The 22062-nt window shown below is 34.0% G+C and overlaps 3 protein-coding genes and 1 non-coding gene across 4 annotated transcripts; 2 read left to right on the top strand and 2 right to left on the bottom strand.

The window, feature by feature from the left end:
* The first annotated feature begins 5250 nt into the window (after positions 1-5250).
* On the top strand, positions 5251-6015 carry LOC129288097 (calcium-binding protein KIC). The gene has a single exon (XM_054924463.1). It carries the CDS (start codon positions 5512-5514, stop codon positions 5893-5895), a length of 384 nt encoding a protein of 127 aa, XP_054780438.1. The 5' UTR covers positions 5251-5511; the 3' UTR covers positions 5896-6015.
* Positions 6016-6771: 756 nt separating this feature from the next.
* LOC129289373 (uncharacterized) lies at positions 6772-7266 on the bottom strand. Its single transcript, XM_054926131.1, has 2 exons — positions 7262-7266; positions 6772-7207 (listed from the first exon to the last, which is right to left on the bottom strand). Exons 1-2 carry the CDS (start codon positions 7264-7266, stop codon positions 6772-6774), a joined length of 441 nt encoding a protein of 146 aa, XP_054782106.1.
* Positions 7267-7558: 292 nt separating this feature from the next.
* LOC129288096 (U-box domain-containing protein 44-like) lies at positions 7559-16541 on the bottom strand. The gene is made up of 5 exons (XM_054924461.1): positions 16312-16541; positions 14560-15928; positions 13406-13709; positions 9735-10222; positions 7559-8823 (listed from the first exon to the last, which is right to left on the bottom strand). The coding sequence occupies exons 2-5, from the start codon at positions 15760-15762 to the stop codon at positions 7834-7836; spliced, it is 2985 nt and encodes a 994-aa protein (XP_054780436.1). The 5' UTR covers positions 15763-15928; positions 16312-16541; the 3' UTR covers positions 7559-7833.
* A 1047-nt stretch (positions 16542-17588) lies between these two features.
* TRNAE-CUC (transfer RNA glutamic acid (anticodon CUC)) lies at positions 17589-17661 on the top strand. Its single transcript has one exon. It is a non-coding gene; the product is annotated as a tRNA-Glu (tRNA).
* Positions 17662-22062: the final 4401 nt, after the last annotated feature.

Genomic DNA, 22062 nt, shown 5'->3' with positions numbered 1-22062 from the left:
TTTTTCAATTATTGAATTTTTACTTGTTAATGTGTAAATTTTTACTTGTCAATATCTATGCTAATGTTGTATTTGCTTCCAACTGATTAAGGAAACTTTCATCATTTGAAGTTTGAAATTGTTTTCGGTTCAATCCTTCCTTCTAGTCTGTAGCGAATATTCAAATTACATTGGGCCTTATCTATAATTTTATTGCTTAAGGTTGCTTAGATGTGATTATCCATTTCTTTTGTCTGGAGGGAGCATCTTATTGATTACCTAGTGCTACAAAAAGAAGACACGTGAGTGGATGTAAAAGGTACAAAATGACAAAGTTGGATCTGCTCAAAAGAATATTGATAAAAAATGTGCAGATTCATTGTGCCCCGAGGGTCTGAAAAAATTGCGGACACGTTTAATTAATTCAGCTTGGAGTACTTATTTGATGCATAATTGAATGAATAATACATGTTCTTTATGTATAATTTAATTAGTCTAAATGGACCGTTAAAATTCTCAACCAGCATCAAGCCATAATGTTTGAAAATCAATCTTGTTCACCGCTTTCACATAGTCAGTAGCAATAATCAGATGTTATGAGACTCTCTGTCTGGATGATGATGAATTGAAAATCTGAGACTTGTGTAAAGATTATTATTCCTCACAAGTTGGATATTGTGATTGAATAACAAAAACTAGACATATTAAAAATGTTGAGACTCAAAGATATAAAAATAATTCTCAAGCTCTGTTATCTCAGTTCACATAGATGTAAAGATGCTAAAAGAATGATGTAAAAAAAAAGTATTCTTGATTATTGGAAAAATAAGGTATGAGATCGCAGTGATTATAATTTATGAATTGAAAATAAATTCAAGTCTAAGTATGAAATATATGGTAATTTAGTATAAGCTTTGATGGTGATGATGGTGATGCCTTTTGCGATGATTGCAATTCCCTTTTTATAATTGTTCGCTTAAGATTGTTGTGCTTAAAGAATCTGGAATCTGTGTGTAAAATATACGTGATCACTCAACACAGCCCCGCAATAGTCGTGGCACTTCCAATGACATTCTTGTATTCATTCAATGATCTCTCATATTCAGTTGCTTTGAGTTTTAAGGGTTATACTGAGAATGTGTATGGCATGACCCATTTTGATAATGTACCGAGCCTTGTTACTTGAGTCCATCATTTTAGTTTTTATTTCCCTCTGCGATTTTGGGCTGACACATCATTTTAAGCCTAAACAATTATGTTGCTACTTGACAGATGAGTACAGGCTGGGCCTTTATGATGAAATCCAGGAAAGGTACTAAACAAAATCTTGTAACTTGCAATGTGGTGTGATTCTGCTTGCCATGTTCTATTTTACCTGATTCGTTCTAATTAAATAATGTCAGTTATTAGTTGTCAGCATTCTGGGTCTGATGAAAAACACTCTCCTGTTCCTTACTTATAGGACATCTCAGGCAGTACTTGATTTAGTTACTCGATAATCAATTAATAAGAAAACCTGTTAAGCATGATTACTATGGCAAGAAGCTGACTTGGGATTGTTCTACTTCTACATACGTATTTCCAGATCGACAATTTATCAGACATCATTGTCATGGCAAGAATCAGATGTAGAATTTTTAACAGTCAAAAAGCTGACATGAAATAAAAAATTGAAATTGGACCCGTGACAATTCCGCGATTGTGATTTCCTCCCAAAACTTTGGCTCCGATTTGAAGGGAGGGTCAAATATTCAATTATAGCCATCCCTCTCCGACCTTTTATTGGGTTTAGCTATAATGATGATGATGATGATGATGATTAGTATGGTGGTAATGATTGCAAGAAGGACTTGTCTTATAGTGGCAGGACTTTGCGGTGGATGATTTTCCCGTCCATTTGGACTTTGTCAGCTATTAACGGGACGTTATTACTTATCAGAAGGAAGTGATGCACAAGATGACGTCAACATTAGGAATTTCAAATTTTAAAAACGTAAAATTTCACCCAAAAAAGAACTCGAAATTTTACGCATTAATTACAAGTAATTAGTAATTTTAAAACTAGCAGAAAAAATGTTGGTGAGCAGTAATCCGTATTAGATTTGTAAACATGGCACATCAAGATCAGCAAGTAAATGTATAATAAATTTTGGAAGATACCCTCATCCACTGGTGAATTTTACATTATTAATATTGTTATTTGTTGATTTATTTGGCTGCATCATCTTGCTATTCATTAAAACCAGTAATTCAATCAAACTCGATAGACTAACCCAAACCTACTTAAAAAAAATCAAATTAATTATATAAATTTTTTAAAAAATAAAATATTTTAAAATTAATTTAAATAAACTAATTTAAATTGAATTTGGCCCGTTTAAATTATCGGGTCTATCATGCATGGGGGAGGAAAGAGAGCAGAACCATACGGATTGCTAGCCTGCTCTTAAGAACTCAGTCTAATGCAGGAGACATGATCTAATGTGTTTTTTTTTTAAATATATTTTCTTTGTCCGTGATCTTTTTTATTTTTTAGATAGATGTGAAAACGATCTGCAAGTGGCTCTTGGAATAATGGAGGAAGAAAAAAGATGTGAAAAGATCCGAATCTTGTAATGAGAGAAAAATGATTCACCTTCCACTGCAAAATATGTAATACTTTTGTATGAATTAAAAAAATAGTTTAAAATAGATTATATTATTAGAATAATAAAAATATCGATACTTCTTAAGATTGCCCTTCAATCACAATCAGTTTAGCTTAAGTATATTTAATTTTTTATATAATTTATCTTTACAATAAAAACTAATAAGGATATTTATGAAAAACTAATTTAATATTATTGACTCCTTGCAAAGTATATCATATTTTGTACCAGCACTAAAACATGGAAAGTATCCTATATTTTAAACTATAATGAGCTAGAAAGGAAAAGGTGAGCTAAGGAGGAAGTGTGATTGAATATGATATATCTTAGTGCTTGTTTAGTTTACCGTTTGGAAGATTAAAACATTGGTTAGCAGTGCAAAAGCCAGTTGGAGACTTGTTTTTCTGGTTTGGAAAAAAGTAAGCTCAAATGGCTTTTGGTCCCAAAATCATAATCAAGTCTGGAGTTATTTTGTCTTGCTTTTGATTTCAAACTAAACTTTTATTCGCTGCTTTCTTGCAAAACTGGCTTTTAAAGAAAAAGTGCTCGCATATGAATTACATTATAATAACTGAAGTTCATGTATAAAAAAATAAAAGTAAATTCCACTAATTTTGATAGAATTGTATTCTTTAAATAAGTAAAATCTATTGTATTAAACATTGTTTTATAAATCAAACCAAACTGCAAACTGAATAGATTAGTAGTTTGTAGTTCATAGTCTAACTGGTTAAACCGATGTCAAACCGATAACGCAATAATTAAATAAAAAATAATATTATACAAATATATAACAATATAAATATAAAAAATAAATATAAAATTGTTTAAAAATGTGCAAAAAAGAATTAGCACCTGCCATATGAATTACCAAAAAAATATATTGATTGAGGATTTTGCAATTTTGTGTTTAGATTCAACCCACTGAGCATTATCATTTAATTTTAGAATTTGGATTCATTTGTTTCTTAAAAAAAAAAAATCAACCCAATTCAATCCGATTGGTCTTGATTCTTTACCCATTTCAACTTAACTCAACTCTCTAAATAGTTTTTTACCAGGCCATTATACTATATAGCTGATAGTCTAACCAAACTTATCATCAGATTTAATTTTTAAAACATTATTGTTAAACAATCTATTTTTTTTAAGTTTACTTTCGCTTCTCCAATCTTAATTCCATTTCCATGCTACCAAATAAAAACATTAATGTTTGAAAAGGATGGAGGAAGGGAGAGTGGCAATAGGGCATAAAATTGGAGGCGAGAGAAGACAAGAAATAGAATAATGTATGAGATGATCCATTGATGGGGACTTAGGGACCAAGACAGAATTTTATAACAAGAGGAAGGTTCCCGGGTGGAGAGCCAAATTATTTGACAGAATATTCCTTTCCCATCTTCCCCCACCACCAAACGCACCTTCCTAGAAACCCCCCTCCATTCCCATCTATATCCAATCTCCATTCCCCCTCAATACTTCAATATATCTCCACAGCAACAATAATACCTCACCAATTATACCATTCACTCTTTCACTCCTCACCTTGTCGACTGAACGTTTTTACAAACTCAAAACATTTTATTAATTCATTCTTTTCTCCAAAGATAATTGGAACATTTGCCTAAAAAATCCCTCCTTTTTTTTTTTGGTATAAATGGCCATGGAAAAAAAAATCATAAAGAAAAGCAACAAATTAAAACATCTTTGAGTATTTTCTTTGATTTTCTTTTATTCCTCTTCATAGGACTCAGATTATCTATTTTACTTTGCTTGTTAAGGCATCTCACAGTTTTCTTTTACCTATCTCAAATGATTTTTTACCATATTTCCTTCAATATATATCACACCTATTTTTTGTCTGTATATGTTCCTTATACGTATTGTCTTTTCTTTAACATCCACTTTTATAATATTTTTATTGATTTCTATAATAAAATGCAACAAACATTTTCTTAATCCATTCTTTTTGCAGAGCTACTTGAAACATTTGCATAAGAATTCCCCTTTTTTTTAATACAAGGCTAGGAAAGAATTCGTGCCTAAAAGCAAGAAACCAAGGCATCTGAAAGAGCAAAATTTTCTACACCTTATAGCAAGGGTGTCGAGGACATCTTGACATTGCTATCAACGTGGTTGCCGAACAGCCTGTCTGGATTCAGCCAAAAATCGCTTATTGAGCTGAAATAATCAATTTTTGTAAAATTTATCCAAACAGCCACCACAATTAATAATTAATTATTAAGTTAGAATTATATTTTGAAATAAATTTTGAAAAGTTGCTTATAGATTTAAATCTATTGTTAAATAATATATTTTACTTCTTAAATAAAATTTAATAAATTTAATAATATTAAATACAATTTTATCAAAAATTTAATTTAATTTTGTAAAGCTAAAATTAATTTTAATATCCAAACAAATTGAATTATAACACAATCAATTATAATAAAATTAATTATATTAATTATAATTAATTAAATTCAACTGAAATCCACAAACGGACATGAAAATCCCGCTGGATAAGCTGAAAGTCCCTCTGAAGACCGTATACTTTGTCATGGATTTTATAAACTTTATACGGATTATATCGACTAATTGATTAATTGATGTTCTTCGGCAATGTGTTCGCAGCCAAAATGATCGATAAACAGGTAGGGCCCGTGAAGAATATGAATCTCCGAGACAGACGGTAGAGATGAGAAAAACGAGCTTGTGAATTGGACAAGGCGCAGGGTACGAAAACGCTACCATTATCATCTCTTCCAAAAGCCATCGAAGACGAACCTTTGACGTTTCTATTATAAACTCCATCTTCCTTCCTCACTAATTCCGCGTTCGCTCCTTTCCACAACACCACTCTTCTTTTTCTTCTTCTTCAATAATGGCAAGCAGAGAAGCTGCAAAGAATCACCTGTCCTCCGGGGACTCCGAATTCGAGGACTTGCTTCCAGTTATGGCGGAGAAGCTGGACGTGGAGGCCTTTGTTTCAGAACTGTGTGCAGGGTTCAAGCTTCTATCGGACCCAGAAACGGGTCTGATCACCGGCGAGAGTCTGAGGAGGAACTCTGCACTTCTGGGGATGGAAGGGATGAACAGGGAAGAAGCGGAGGAGATGATAAGGCAAGGAGATCTTGACGGAGATGGGAAGCTTAATCAAACTGAGTTTTGTATTCTGATGGTGAGGCTTAGCCCTGGGATGATGCAGGATGCTGAAGCTTGGCTTGAAAAAGCACTTGACCAAGAACTCGCCAAGTCTCAATCTTAAGTTAAGACGCTCTTTTGTCAATCAATTGTAAGTCTTGTAATATGATCATTCCAACTTTAAACCTTGATGATGAAGATGAAACAGTCCTCCGTTTTATTAAATTTTATTTCATTTGAATTCCCTCCTTTCGTAAGTTAACATTTTTCTGTAAAATGTTCCTCCAAAACAACCTAACTCATGTCAGATATTCCTTGCTAATACCCTTATATGGTGATCACTTTGGTGAGCTTAATTTGGTACGTGTGGTAAGGAGTCGGGGCTGTTCGTATTTCTGTTTCAGAGGCTTTAAACTTAAGCTTTCTGCTATATTTACTATTAAAAAAAAAATTATGATTTTGCTGTTCCAAAGGATCAGAATTCAGAACACTTATGCAATTTTCTTACTATTCGTTCGATGAATTGTCCAATTTCTGCTATGCACGGGCTGGCAACGGTTAAAAACTTCGTTGTTAAAGGTTTTCGTTGTATGGCTGAGGAAGTTATAGTTAAATTACATTCATCGAGAAGGTCTTATTCTTGACCACGATTTTCATTAAATGCAACATTGCGTTCTAGTTTAAATGCAAATATGAGAACAAAGTTTGCTCAGTTAACCTTTACTGTAGCTATAATTAGAACAGCTGTAATTAAATATTGTGTAGGTTTTGGCTTGGTTCTAAAGATCAGAAAACTCATGTTAATCAATTAAGAAAATTGTACTAAAAAATAAGACACTGCTATCTACAGAGACCAAATAAGATTTTAAATTTTTTATTGCCCTATAAAATGAGACTCAGCATTTACTACTATTCACCCAAACATTCCCTCCACAGGTGCCTGGGGCTCCAGTTTTCACAATGAAGATTTATTTTTTTATAACAAAACAGCAAGCTCAGCTTAACTGCTGGGCAAATTATTCAAATCAACTAAAAAATACCTTGTCAACTCAAAGGATGAGTTCAGAATTCCAAACAAGCCAGGCCATCCTCGGAGAGCTTCCTTTGCAAGATAATCTGCAACCGAATTGCCTTCTCGATTAATATGGCATATGTTCACTTCCCAATCGCGTCCCAACATGCATTTGATCTCCTCTATCAGGGAATATTCATGGTGTTGTTGGATAACTTCACCTTCCACAGCATTCAAAGCCTCCAACAAGTCCCATTCCACAATTATTCTCCTCTTTCCTGAATCCCATACAGCTTTAAGACCAACTAGAATCGCCCATAGCTCCGCCGTCAAGCTGCCTCCTTCCACATGGCCATGCATGAAACCTTCTATCAGTCGTCCACTACTGTCTCGTATTACACCTCCACAGCCATCTCCGTTGAGTCTTGGCGAGAAGGCCCCATCAACGTTCACAATGAAGATTTTGGCACCATCTTACGTCATTTCCAATTTTTATGAGGAAGTCAATCAGAATTTGCTTCGGTTAGTTCATAATGTTTAATTGGCTGTGATTCAAATTCATCCTTTGAATCCTATCCGGTTCTCAAGCTTGCTGACAGAAGAATTGAACCCCAAACCAGAACAATAGACACCCTTCCAATCCTTAAGAAAAAACAGTCAAGTCCACTTACCATGAGATAACTTTTAAGACTGATCTCGGAGATGGCTCCGTCTGTTTTGATAATCATTAAATAAATAAAAAAAAGGGAAGCACCAAGGAGTAAATGATAGAAAGTTGAAGTCAGAGCACTATAGTTTCTTTCTTTTAGACAAGTAACTAGACAACACAATAATGTACAAGCTATTTAGGGCGTTCCATATAAGCCCCAAGCAAATCCCTACTCCATCAGTTCATGGTGCTGCTACTCCCAAAGGCCAACGGCTCAAATAGGATGAAAAGTTCACCATATTTAGTACAGGGTCGATATCTGTATGTGTGTGTGTGATTTTTTACATGAAAAGGCGCAACATCATTAGAAAGTTTACCAGATTCAGAAGCATCAGTTTTCTTTAGAAATAAGAAGACTGATAATGGAGCACATTTAAATGTGCCAATACTCTAGCTGCCAGAGATCTCACACGATCAGTACCTCGTTGAGTTAAATCAACCAGAGGCATATGAGCTGAGGCTCCATACAATTGTTTGAACTCCCATAGCCGAAAAATCCTTTCCAAAGCATGTAGAGATTTCTCCTGTAGTCCAGGGGATGGAGAATTTAGACATTTTATTATTACTGGTATGGCATTTGCTACTGCGAGCACTTTACTACCATTTTGTAGTCTTTCCCCTTCAACTAATGTCAATAGAGCATCTAAAGAAGCCTCAGAAACTCCTGGATCAGATTCTCCGAGTGTCCTCACTAATGGCCTCACTGCATCAGCCTCAACAAGGCAAAATGATGACTTGACAGTACACATTCCTCCATGAACCAAGCAGCTGATTCGTGTTGGAGCTGAGAAGCACCAAAGGCCCTTGGGCTTGGATACTGGCCTGCTCAGCTCAAGTGAGCTCTTTGAAAATTGAGCTAGAGATGATGCCGCTTGTTGTTTTGTTGAAGTGGTTCCACATTCAAGCAACTGCACTAGAACAGATATGACACCAATTTCAGCAGCACTCTTTTGCCATTCTAGGTTTGTTGAAACAGTGAAATGACTCAAGGCACCAATGGCATTCTCTAGTAACTTGCTCTTTTGGCAATCTTTGTCCTTCCGATCTTGGAGATGATTATTTATGATTGGAAGTGCACCAGCATCCAGAAGCCACTGCGTGATCTGGTGAACTTTTGGAAGATAGCGTACTATGCCCAGAGCAGAAGAAATTTCCTCTTCATCTGAAGAAGTTCTCAGGATCTGGAGCATAGCTTCAACGCATTTCTGATTTACGTTTTCCAGGATCCTGGCTTCATCGCATACTAAGCAAGCAAACAGCTTTACAGCACTCGCCCGTAGGTTTAGATTTTCCTGCTCACAAAGCTGGACCAAAACTTCAAAAACTGAACCCTGCACACGAGTTAAATAATTTTAAAAAACTTAGATACAAATGAAATGATAGACGGAAATTGCACATTTATTAATATAGTTCTCCGCAAGATAAGTTAAATACAGTATTAATCGTTTTTGTTTTGGGAAAAAAATGGATCATATTCGTTTCCAAGTTTCAAAATACAAAGTTCGGGAAAATTGATGAAACAGCATAGGCCCTAAGAGATACAAAGGGGGCCACCCGAAAAACAAAATATCAAGACAAATGCAAGGCCAGCCAATGCCTTCTCTATCCTCAGAAATCCTAGACGGCGAAGGAGGACTGTCATCCCCATGGCTGGATTCCAAGCACAGAGCACTAGCTAGAGGAAATGGTGGTTCCAAAACCCAACCGTTGGGTTCTATTTCCCTTGAAGAAGCAGCAGGAAATATATTCAATCAGCTACCGCTTGAATACATTATCAATCGTTAGACATAAGTAATATCACACTGATGATATAGGAGTTTAGGAAAATATGAGCGGCAAGTTTGTTTTCTCTTACTGTTGCCCAAAGTGGTACAATTTCTGCACTTGAAACCACAAAATATTTGCTGGTTTGAGCATACACTTTAAGTGGGGTTGTAGTTCTCTTCGTATGCATGAAATGTCACATGAACAAGCCAGAAGTAACAATAGACTAAAGTACTTGAATTAATATTATAGAATAAATCAAAGGATGCTTTACCAAACGCAAGATGTTTTTCACTTTTCTTTGTCTCTCACATGAGATGCGCTATGCAGTATCATGGACCTTACAGAACTCAATTGGTCATGGCTGCTAATATCATCAGACTTGCCTCCTATATAAGATGTAGCCTGCCTTACCTACTTAGGAACTAGTAATTCAATTGGCTATGGGCAGTTTCATTTAGTTTCAAAAAGATCATACCTGTCTTAGCTTGTTCCTGATAAATGAGGCTGACGGGGACTGACACAATGCATAGAAGGTTTGTAAAATGTTCTGCTGCACATCGGACCTTGTGAAACTAATTAAAGAGAAGAGTTTTAAAATATCTTCATCAGATTCTAACAACAAATCCGGTGCCTGGCCATCTGTAGAGATGGTTGAAGCCGCAAGTTGCATAATTACGGCTGTTATGTGCTCCTTTAAACTTAAGGATAGCAAGCCAGGCTGGAACAGAAGGTCAAATATAGGGCGTACTGCACCTTGTCGAATCATCTCCAGTCCATTTTTCTTTAAACTGGATAGGTTCCGTAAAGACCTAATGGCCACTGTTTTCACTAGAATATCAGCATGTGAGACCAAATGGAGAAGAGGACCCAGTACACCACCTTCAAACAAAGATGCTTTATTGAGGTTGGTCAACTCCATTTCCGCTAGAGCTGTTGCCATAATCATTTTCACGTCATCTGGTCCTACATAAATCAAGAGATGGGTTAAGGCAAAGGCTTGATTTTCAAACCAAGGATTGCATCCCCTCTTTGCCATTTTGACAAATTTTGAAGACTTTGATACACTAGGAAGCAGAGATTCACATAATTTTAAGCATCATTACTGCTTGATTTACACCTACGTAATTTAGATTTGTAAGACTTTTTAGCTGTAATTTTTAAATAAGGAAAACAATAGGAAGCTTAGTGATGTAAAATAAGAAGGGGGGAGGGAGAAAAGAGATAGAAAGATAGTAGATAAGAGAGAATTAGGAAGAAAGGAGAAACTTAGAGGAAGAAAACAATTCAATATTCAACTCAATTTATTGAAAACTAATTTGAATACAATTGAGAATATAGAGTCCTAGAAATATTAAAAATAATGATAAATCAAATCTTAACCTAATCCTAAAAGATAACAAGGATAATCTATTTTATATATCTAGATATCCTATTTATTAAAAATAAAGAAAATCTAAAATGATCATAAGAAAGATACTAATAAGAACATATAATTAAACTGTAAATAATCTAATGGATATTCAATCCTTATTCAAATAATCATAATAAAATAATCCTAAATATCTAAAATAAAACTAATTGAATCTCAGCTATATTTCATCATTTCTCCCCCACTTGAAAACTCCAATAGTGATACTGAACTTGAGACTTAAATCTTTTCTTCTTCCCATTTCACATCAATTGGTTATCAGAGCTTGGTTCTACCTCCCTTCCTTGTATCTCTTTTCTTTGAGATCCATCAGAAATATCCAACCCAAATTTTAACACTGACTTTTACACTCATAATTCTATATGGGATATTACAATAAATGCCCATGCAAGGAGTGTCGAAATTATTACAGCACCCTACCTCGACGTATTGGGCATTCGCAATATCGCAAAGGCTACCAAAGGAAAATAATCGAAGAATGATGCCAGTGCTAGTATACATATAACCTATAGTACCGCTGTGAAGCACGTTATAAGGCTGAATATGCAGGGAAGATTGCTAAGGGTGAAAGTTTTGGTGCTAAATTTGAAAGGCATTAGTTGAAGTCAAATGCCACAATGCTAAATCCAACGTTGAATTGGAACGTTAAATTCAAGAAGGTGCACGTCTAACTAAAAAAATAAAGAATGTTCTAACAGATTATAGAGTTGCTAAATAATCAAAATCTAGCTAATGAGCAGATAGATATGATACTTCAACACTAGAATCAAAAGAGTCCACTATAACTCTTGTGGAGCCTAATCATGAGAGTGGTTTGTCCACCCAAGCACCTTTACCACCATAAGCTCCGTTAGAAATTACAACAAAAGTTCCCTTACTTGCTCTACAATTGGCACCTTCCCAAGTTGTAATCAGCCAAAATCAACCTCGCTTTACTATAGGTTCACCTCATCTACAAGCTGCATCTGCCAAGAATGTTCTATCACTTAATAGGAAGCTTCAATAGTATCTTATCTTATTGAAAAGGTTTTTCAGAGATTCCAAATAATCAATGTTGTTCTCCATATCATGCAATTCATCACTACCTCACTTATTGGAAAAGATTTCCAAATCTAGGAGCCTGTGGTGGTAAAGGAGCTGGGATGGATAAACCACTCTCATAATTGGGCTTCAAAAAAGTTATAATGGACTCCTCTGATTCTAGCGTCAGAGTTTCAATGTCTATCTGCTCATTAGCCAGATTTTGGTCACTCAGTGACTTTGTAATTTATTGGAACATACTTATTTGTCAGTTAAATGTGCATCTTCTTGAATTTGACGTTCCAATTCAATGCTGGATTCAGCATTGCTGTGATTGACTTCAACTAATGCCTTTCAAATTCGGCACCAAAACTTTCACCCTTAGCAATCTTCCCAGCATATTCAGCCCTATAACGTGCTTCATAGCCACACCATTGGTCATATACATACCAATACTAGCATCGTTCTTCGATTATTTTCCTCTAGTAGCCTTCGCAATATTGCAGATGCCCAACATGTTGAAGTGGGATGATGTTATAATTTTGGCACTCCTTACATGGCCATTTACTGTAATATCCCATATAAAATCATGAACACAAAAGTTGGTGTTAAAATTTAGGTTTGATATTTCTAATGCATCTCAAAGAAAAGTGACACAAGGAAGGGAGGTGGAACCTAGCTTTAGTAGCAATTGATGTGAAATGAGAAGGGAAAAGGAAAGAGAGAGAAAGAGAAAGAAGGAGGGGAGAAAAGGAGGGAAAAGACCAAAACTCCCAAAAATTCTATTTAATAATAATCAAAGCTATATTATATATAAATGAAAACCCTAACTTTATTTATAAAGCTTTAAAATGATAAAATAATAACAAAATAATATATCTAAATCTAAATCCTAAATCTAATTTAAAAAGATGCTGATAGGATAACAATATCCTATTTTATTGAACATAAATAAATCTAAGATAATGATAAAATAAAATAATAAATCCTAATTCTAATGGATAAATATCCTCATTTAAACATTCCTAATAGATAATCCTAATATCTTAAATAAATCCTAATTAACTATTATCCCATATTCCATCACTTAGTTTAGCTGGTTTATGTTCAAATTTGTATCAAAGATCCAATAGCTGTAATTAAGGTCAGAAACCCTACTTATCTTGTTTATAAGATGACAAAATCCATAAGAAGAAAATTTTAATAAATGATAGTGCTTCTATCAATCATTGCAGAACAAAGCTGCAAGGTCTGCCACCAAATATAAAACCAAGCCAACGTATCAGCAATTTCCTACATGGATGAAAATTTGAGCATGATTTAACATGCGAAGATTTGATGCTTCATGGATAAAACTTATGCGGGAGGCCATATAAAAAGGGGAAAGTATCATAGTGAAATGACCAGGATTGCTATAACTAATAAATCAAATCATTAAAGAAATCAGTTACCATATCCGAAAAAAGATGAATTGCTGAAAATGATGTGCATAGTTTTACCATTAAAGAAGAAATCACATGTAATAGTGGCAACTCAACAATTGATTTTGTTTTAAGGAACCAAATGTTTAATCAGAGTCCAGAGAGACTGCTTTAAAATTATATTGACGCACATCTTCCAGGAGAAAGAGAAGACAATAAAAGAAACCAAAAAAACATTAACACATTGACTCAAATCATGTGGAATGAAGAGTAAACCAGTGGAAAGACGGTGCAGAAGATGCTGGAAATAATTTGCCCTTGCCATCTTTAAAACATTGTTATTAGAGTATGAAAGATTCTCCAGTAGCTCCTTCGCATTTCCTGCAGCTTCATTATCATCACTGCTGGACATAGTCACCAATAGAAGTATGCAACCTTGAACCTTTCCAATTTCTTCTCGCACCAAATCATATTTGGATAATTCCAGCAGTAATGCCACTGCCAGCTTCCTTTCCCCCGCCCGGCGTCCAAGTGAATGAACAATAGATACGACTGCATTATCAATATTGGCAATTCTTTCCTGAAAAGTATTTAATGTTAGAAGAAAAGACATGTGAAATGCAGGCAGTTATAGATAAAAACAAAGCAACAATGCAAGCAATTTGATAATCTGATTATGCACTAAGTTATGTGTGAAAATATTTTGGTAATGTTCTAAGTTCATAAGCATATTGATTAGGCTAAGTTTCTCTAAGTGAATGGATGGAAAAGGCCTGAAGCAATCTCTTTTTAATCTTTTACAGAGGGGTATTTATTTCTAATGCATTAAGCATTGAGGTGACATACACTTCTTTCATAGGCAATCATCTGAGAGAAATTATGTGAAAATAATGGGTACTTTCTTAGGAAAGAAGGATGTATTTAGGGCACATTTTTTAGAGGTGAATCTCAGTTTTATGAATTCCAGAGTTGGTTCTGTCCATGAATAGACATAGGCTTAATCATGCTAATTTGGTGCTATACTATTGATTTGTAGCTTATTCTTGCTTAAAGAATCTATGATACCCAGTAAATTTTTGCATCAGGGTTGTCCATAGATTTAAGATGGACTGTATCGTGTCAATTTTGAATCACTTTTCCTTTTGGTTCTTTTCTTATTCCTGATTTGTTTTCTGCTTAAATGGAAAATTAATTACACATTCATGCCATGGGAGCATGTTTCATTTTCAGCAAAAATGTCTAGAACACAATTAATTCGTTGGACCAAGAGAGGCTCATAAACTATTGCTTCAATTCATCAAAATGTTTCTGGAAAGCTAAATTTTGAGTGAGGCTAGGTTCCTCTTTACATTATACGAATAGAAAAAAAGCATTAAGGAAATGAAAAGATAACCCCTAAAAAAAAAACAAAAAACAAAATCATTGCGTACCTTAGCATCATCATTATCCTTTGCCAAAATGTTAAGGATGGCTAGCGCACGGTTCCTTACATCATGGTTTTTAGCACCAAGAATCTGGATGAGAACTGGTATGTAATTCTCCAGCATCAGCCATTCCCTGTGTTGACCACTTTGTTCACACAGATCCTGCAGAGTTCCCAGACAATGTAGCACTTCATCATCATCTTTAGAATGGAGTTTTTCTTTAGTCAAAACAATTGTTATCATCGTATTTCTATCCTTCCATTCTTTTATTGACTGTTTCAAGATTCTGTTAGATCGTAAAATTGATGTGTCTAAAGGAGTCATCGTCAGAGGACATAGCTTATTTCCTTCAGCAAACCATTTTTCTATGGCACTTCTCTCAAATGTCTTCCCTGTAGAAGTTTCTACAGGGTCCTCCATAACTTCCTGGGTTATGGGGCAATGAAATGATTGGAGAGGCTCCAATGTTTGACTACCCAAAGAGTTGCGCTTGGAAAGGTACTTTAATTCCCTTTCCCTAGGTGATGAGGCTGCATCAGCTCTTTCCAACAAAGCAATGATCTGATCCATATACATAGCTTCTTCTTGGTCTTTCCTAAGGCGGCAATTTTCTATTTCAATCTTGAATTCTACAAGTTCCTTCTTCAACGTTGACCTCTCAGTAGTAGCCCCAACCGCCTCTGCAATGTGGATCAACAAATTATCGGCATAAGAGTGATCAACGTTATTTTCCAGTATCCCTGACTCAATTTTCTCCAAAATCTCCTCTTGCGCTACAGTTGCCTTAAACTCAGCTTGCTGCATATTTTCACTGAGCTTTCCAATTTCTTCAATTGTTCTAGAAGAAAGATCTGATGTGGCCAAAGGAAGAAGACCAATTGCCCAGCTGATCTCACGTATTGTCTTCTGTAAACGTTTATTGATTGACATGCAGTTCACTAGGAGGTAAACCTTGCTCCTCTGGCGGCATTCTAGAGTCAATTGCTTTGCATCTCTAATTTCACGATTCAGAACATCAATGGTATTGATAAACGCCTCAGAATTGCTGACTTTTTTTGTCATCAATTCTTTCAAGATTGGCACAATACTTTCCAAGTAAGCTGCAAGTTCCTTAAAACTATCCTTCTTCATAAGGACATCACTAGCACAAACTACTAACTCAGCAATAATATTTATAATATGAGAAACGGCTTCTGATGTAGCCATCATCTTGTGCTAGGACTGTAGAAATTTTTCACAGCTTCTGGTTAAGGGATCCGTCCATACCCTTTTCAGTTCATTCTCAAATGTTACAGACTCAAAATCTGAAGCTAATCCGAAATAAGTTTGTTAGATTCAGAATTTTTGGACTCTAATGAGAAGCTCATATCGAAAACTGTTATTAAAAAAAAAATAGTCTTCATTAGTCACAGTTGAATGATGATATTGCAGACGAAGAAACCACACTTAAATTTGAGGATGCATAAATTTCTGGGCCGGTGAAAAAGAAACTAGGGTTTTGATTTTTGGGTGCTTAATGTATTACAATTTGCCCATCTTACCATGCTTTTTTTCAGGAAAACTATACAATTCGTGAAAAAGCATAGAGAGCTACCACCTACAAGGAAATTAACTATGCATAACGTCTAAGTTCAAGTTATTGAAGCTAAATGGGATATCAATAAAGCTTTCTTGCTAATGTATAAGGGTCATAACTGCAAATATGGGTAATCCCATTGACATGTTCGGAGACTTGGAGAGAGCGAGGAGAAAAGAAACCTGAAGACTTTTGGCGTGAAAGTTTAAGAACCCTTCTTCACAATGGAATTTCCTGGAGAGCTGCTGGGCAGAAACTTACTCTAAGCTATCGGAGCAAAATGGCCTCATGAAGTTGCTTTAAGCTGAAAGAGCAGAAACAGAGAAAGAGCCATAGAACCATATTTCTACGTTTACTTCTTTCCGCTCGTCAAAACAAAAGTCAGCGTCTACGCGCACGCGCCAGAGGCCGTCGTCCTGAAACATTAGCATTTCTTTTTAGTCCTGGTCACAATCAGCATTTTAAAAAAAAAAAAATCGTTAATTACACAATAATATGAATTGATTAATTAAAGAAATAATATGGGCTAAGCTGTTTTCAGAAATGAGGGAGAATGAGTTTTATGCAGCCAAATCTTTATTAAATAAATTGATTCGATTTCTTACATAAGTTAAACAAAGCACCCCTAAGCAATACAACTTAGTTTTTATAGTTATTTTTATCACTTTAAAACAATAGTCCCTAAATTTTAAACAATAAATTTATTTTTATAAATTTTTAAAAGATATATAGAAATCAATATGTCAAATGGTTAAAACTATATAAAATGAATTGCATTGAGTCAACACTCAAAAATAAATTTCAAATGAACTATAAGATAGAGTTGCATTAATTCAAAATTATTATTCAGTGATTAAATTCAAAATCAAAACTGTAGTAACTAAATAATTAATTTTTTTTCCTTCAAACTTAATACCGTGTTGATTGGGAATTCCCATACCAAACCAATACTAACTTCCACCTTTTCAGAGGGAAGTCAACCAACGGGGGATTTGGATGTTTTGAAATATCCATAGCATTACTTTTTTTTTTTACCGACATTATACACAGCGTTACTAAGCCCCACTAATTTCAGTCTTTTGCATATACTCCTATTCTCTAATGATATGCATCCGCTCTTTTTTCCAAAAAATAAAAATCCAATCAAATTAGAATTGGTAATGGTAGGTTTTAAATCTAAAAAAAGAATATAAGCTGCATATATTTCTCCGGAGAGAGAGGAGTATTATATTATAATATATATATATATATATATATATAAAATATACACCCACGCCCCCCGCATGGAAACTGAAAAGCAAGCAACCCCATCCAATCCTATTCCGACGTATCGAATTTGAACTTTGACTGATGAACAAGAAAAAAAGAAATTGAAGTTCTTGAGGTGGAAAGTAAGAGTGGGGTTTGGGACATTTTTATTTATTCTATAGTTAAAAATAACCGCCTCTTTCATCAGCAATCCGTTGTAGTCTAGTTGGTTAGGATACTCGGCTCTCACCCGAGAGACCCGGGTTCGATTCCCGGCAACGGAATTCCGATTCAAAGTTTTTGATTTTCAAAAAATTCAAGTGCAGGAGCCGCTGACAAAAACGTATGTTCAACGACTGCGTTCAGTTTTGGTCGCAGGGAATATACATGGTCGTTTGTGGCGCAGTCTGAAGAAGGAACTGAGAAGAAAAGTTGCGAGTTTGGAGTCAATTCGATTCGTTATCTGGATTTGCAAACTGAAGGGTGCCGGGGGAAAAGAAATTTTGGGGAAGCAAGTGTATCAAATGCATCTATGAAGGCAGTTCAGGAGGAGAGACTAGGAGAGTTCAACCACTCCAACCGCAAAAACGATTGCTCTGTTGGTGTAGGGAGGGGAAAGTGGAAGAGAAAGAGCTGAACGCCCAGGACGATACAATAGACCATGTCTAGTGTCTACATTAGAGTCATGGCGGTGACATACACTATCTTGATACTTTTGATGGGGTAGAAGTATACCTCTTCCAATTATTTTGTTGTATATATAGAAGTAGGGATCTGTGTATTCACCTGCTTATTTACTTGTTATTTATACCAAGATGAGTTGGTATCAAACATTTTTTAACATAAAATAATATTAAAAAAAGCATAAAAAATGAATCATCTAATTTTAATTGGCACAATTACGAGTACTAATCCATTTGTCCAACAAAACCCAAAGGTAGTCGCTTGATATCATCACGCACTTGAGAGACATGTTTTAGCAATTGGACTGTTTTCACTTGTTCGCCAGCCAACTTTGGCGACAAGAATCTTTGCCCCCACGACATATATTCTTGCCTTAACTTTAAACTCAGATAGACCAGTATTTTAATTAGTTTATTTGTATTCTTTGAACGCATTCACTATATATTCCATTTGGAAAAACAAAACCATGGAATTGGAAGCGGAACCACTAACACGTTCTATAGAAATATTCCCTCACTTCAATATTATAAAACACTTTTAATTGGATTATGCTTTTAATATATTAGTTAATTATCTTTAAAATAATACATTCTTTTCATATTTACTGTAATTTGATAGGATGTCTCAATTTTAAAAAATTATTAATTACAACCATTAATTAAGGTATATTTAAAAAAATATCATTAATTATACTTTGAAAATTTTAAAATGCTTTATATTTTTTAGTATCTCACTTCAAAAAAAATACTTTATATTTTTAAATAAAAAGTAATAAAATTATAAAGCTAATTTACATAAGTGGATGTCAAAGGAATTTCGTGCAACTAAAAGCATTTCAAGTTGCCGAGTTGAAACCTCCATAATCCGCAACCCCAAGAATACGCTGGGCTGCACAAACTCAATATACATGTGCAACATCACAATCAAATCAAATCAAATACTATATGGGTGATGAGTTTGAACCTTCCATTTGGATTTGCTTTGTTTGGCCGTCAACGAAGGCTTTTGTTGGACAAACACTTTATTACTCCTTCAATCTTTATATATAAAATATTTTTAATTAAATCATGTAAATTAATAAAAATTAATTATTTAATTAAAAATACATCAATATTTTAATTTTATTGTTAATTATTCTACATAAAAATAAATTTCTCTTTTAAAATAAATTAATAAAAATATTTTTATTTTTTTAAAATTTAATAAAAATATAATGATTCATTCATTAAAAAATATGTTAATAATTTTTTATAATTAGAAGTAAAAAAAAATTAAAAGATTTTTTATATCTAAAGATGGAAGAAGTAAATATCTTCATCCTCCAAATGTGACAAAATCCGAAATACAATGATGGGTTAGGCCCTGATTAACTGATTGATTAGGTAATTGGACATTTCAAACACTGCAGTGAAATCTGGTTTACTACTATTTTGCACAGACGCTCCTAGACATCGTGATGATGCTTGTCTTGGATATGTGGACAAGAAGTCCATTATTGGTGAGTGGCATGATTACACGCAGCAGGTAATTGCTCATTTTATAAAGCTCTGATCACTTGTGTATCCACGTTCCCAGACAACATGATTGGCATGATTATTGATTGTGCCTGCGCTAGCTGCCCAACATGTGGAGTATTTTATTATTAAAAAATATATATATTTAATAAAAATAAAAATAAAAAATTATTAAATTTCAATAGTTTTAAAGTTTTTTAAATTTCAGTAAAAGCGAAATTGAAAGTCAGCTAACAAGACATGAGGGGTGTATTTAGATTTTAATTAGCAAAAATTGATTATAAAAAAGTGATTAACAAAACGGGAGTATATTTAAATAATTTTTTTATATTAATTTTGATAATTGAAGATATTTGCATAACTTTTCAAAATCAATTATAAAGATTAGAGAAAAAAAAAATGTTCAAATGCTAAGAGTCAAATATTAAATGGAGAAAAAATAACTTTTGCTAAATGGAATTTCAGAAAGCAAATAGAGTTTGAAAACATTTGAAGTGTTTTGATAAAAAATTTCAAAATCATGATTTTAAATTTAGAATTGATTCTATTTGTGTATCTAACATGTCCAAAGAAGTAAGTTTAAAAGCATGTAATAAGGATATGGTAATTAGAAGTGCTTATGAGGTGAGATGTGATCAAGAGTCTCGTCTCAAAAAATAATATGAATTAAATTTTTATCTCTTATCTTGTCTTGACAGTCATCCTATTCTATTAGGAATAAAGATGAGACCAAGCCATCCTAATAAAGCAAACAATATAGAAAAGAGACTTGTATAGCAATTTTATTAAAATATTAAATTACATAATTAATATAGAAAGTAACAAATATAGATAACTTGAGATTTTATATTGTAACATACGTGGAATGTAATTATTTTCTAACTAAAAGGCTAAAAGCGATTTGAACTTTCCAAGGCCACTCCCTCTCTTCCCATGAAATTCATAAGAGGCAATACATGAAGAGTTATATAATATTTAAAAGATATGACATTGTTTAATAAGCTATAATGCTCTGGCAGCTTGTGGCTCTATTGAAATCTTTTCACTCATCCAGCATAACATTTTTAATAGTCATCATCTATCAAAAAATATTTTAAAAAAAAAGTTTGCAATGAAAGATTGGATAATCTTTTTTATCATGATTTCAGATAAGCTAATAAATGTATTAATATGCTAACACATTAATCATCTCAAGACAATTTAGATTTTATTATTATTAATCAACTGCCTATAAGATGTAGAATCCTCTTAAAATTCAGCATAACCTAATTTTTGTAACTTTTACACAATTTTTTCCATGATCTTGTATTATATATATATATATATAAAGCCTTTTTGCATAGTAACCATGTCCTAAGAAATCAAAAGAATGGGCTACTGCCAATTAGAGTTAGGAATAAAAACTAAACTTGCAAGGCTGCCTATTTAAGCTCATTTTTATCAAGGTTCGGGTTTGAAAAATTGACAATTTTTTTAAGAAATCGAGCTTAGAAGCCTAATCTTGATAAGCCTTAAAAAATGGGTTTGGGCTCAGGCAACCTTCCAAACTCGTTTCCTCTTCTTCTTTTTTTTTTTATCTACTAAGGTCAAAACACACAGCTTAAGCCACTGAGGGAAAAACAAATCCCAAACCCTAATCAATCTTATCCCTTACTCCTCTCCTCAGTCTCCCTCTCTTCTCCTTTGATGCCTCTTGATATGAACAACCTCACCTGTGTCCTCATCAAATGATCAGTCACTCTCAACCTCTCGATCTTGCTCAGTCACTCTTGACCTCTTAATCATGATCTCGCCTCCATCATGACGTAATGGCACCATCAACCGTCATCTCCATCCCACCTTTGTCACAGTGCCTCTGGATCTTGATCTAACCTATGTTCTTTGTTCCTGTACTCAACATCCCTGATTTCAAGGTCCCTGTCTATGTGTCTCCATGAACAAAGCTATGTCCTTAATGGAGTGTCTTTAAGACTAAGATTTCAAGTTCATTAAACAAACTTACTATGTCATCCGTTGAGCTCCTCATTCAAAAGAACTCATTTCAGATTTGGATAAATCTTCAAAGGCTGATAATGAATCCATATGAGCCAAATGCTTTTAGTTGCTATTTTTTTTCGCTTTGATTTTGTGATATTGAATCTTGGCCTCTTTGACTCTATGACGATGTCCTCAATGTTGAATATCCTGTTTTGAATCTCAAACTCTTAAAAGCCTCAAATGTTTTGTTTTAATTCTGAATTTTTGGTTTTTTTTGTTAGTTATTTCTGGCCCTGAATTTGTGGCTCCCAATCATGATTTTGATTCTGTAGCTCATTTAGCTAGTTAGTTATTTTATTTTTAAAATTAAATTTTTTATTTTTTAAAAAAGAAAATAAGCATACGAGCTAAGCCGCTCGTTTCCCAACTCTACTGCCAATGTTTACAGGTTCCATAATCTGATAGCGAACATTCATCTTTTCTACTGCTCTTATTTGGATGGAGTTGCTG

Source organism: Prosopis cineraria, unplaced genomic scaffold (assembly GCF_029017545.1).
Source record: "Prosopis cineraria cultivar Desert tree isolate PC_DT_omini unplaced genomic scaffold, ASM2901754v1 PC12, whole genome shotgun sequence".
NCBI lineage: Eukaryota > Viridiplantae > Streptophyta > Magnoliopsida > Fabales > Fabaceae > Prosopis > Prosopis cineraria.
This window is presented reverse-complemented; position numbering and strand designations above follow the sequence as displayed.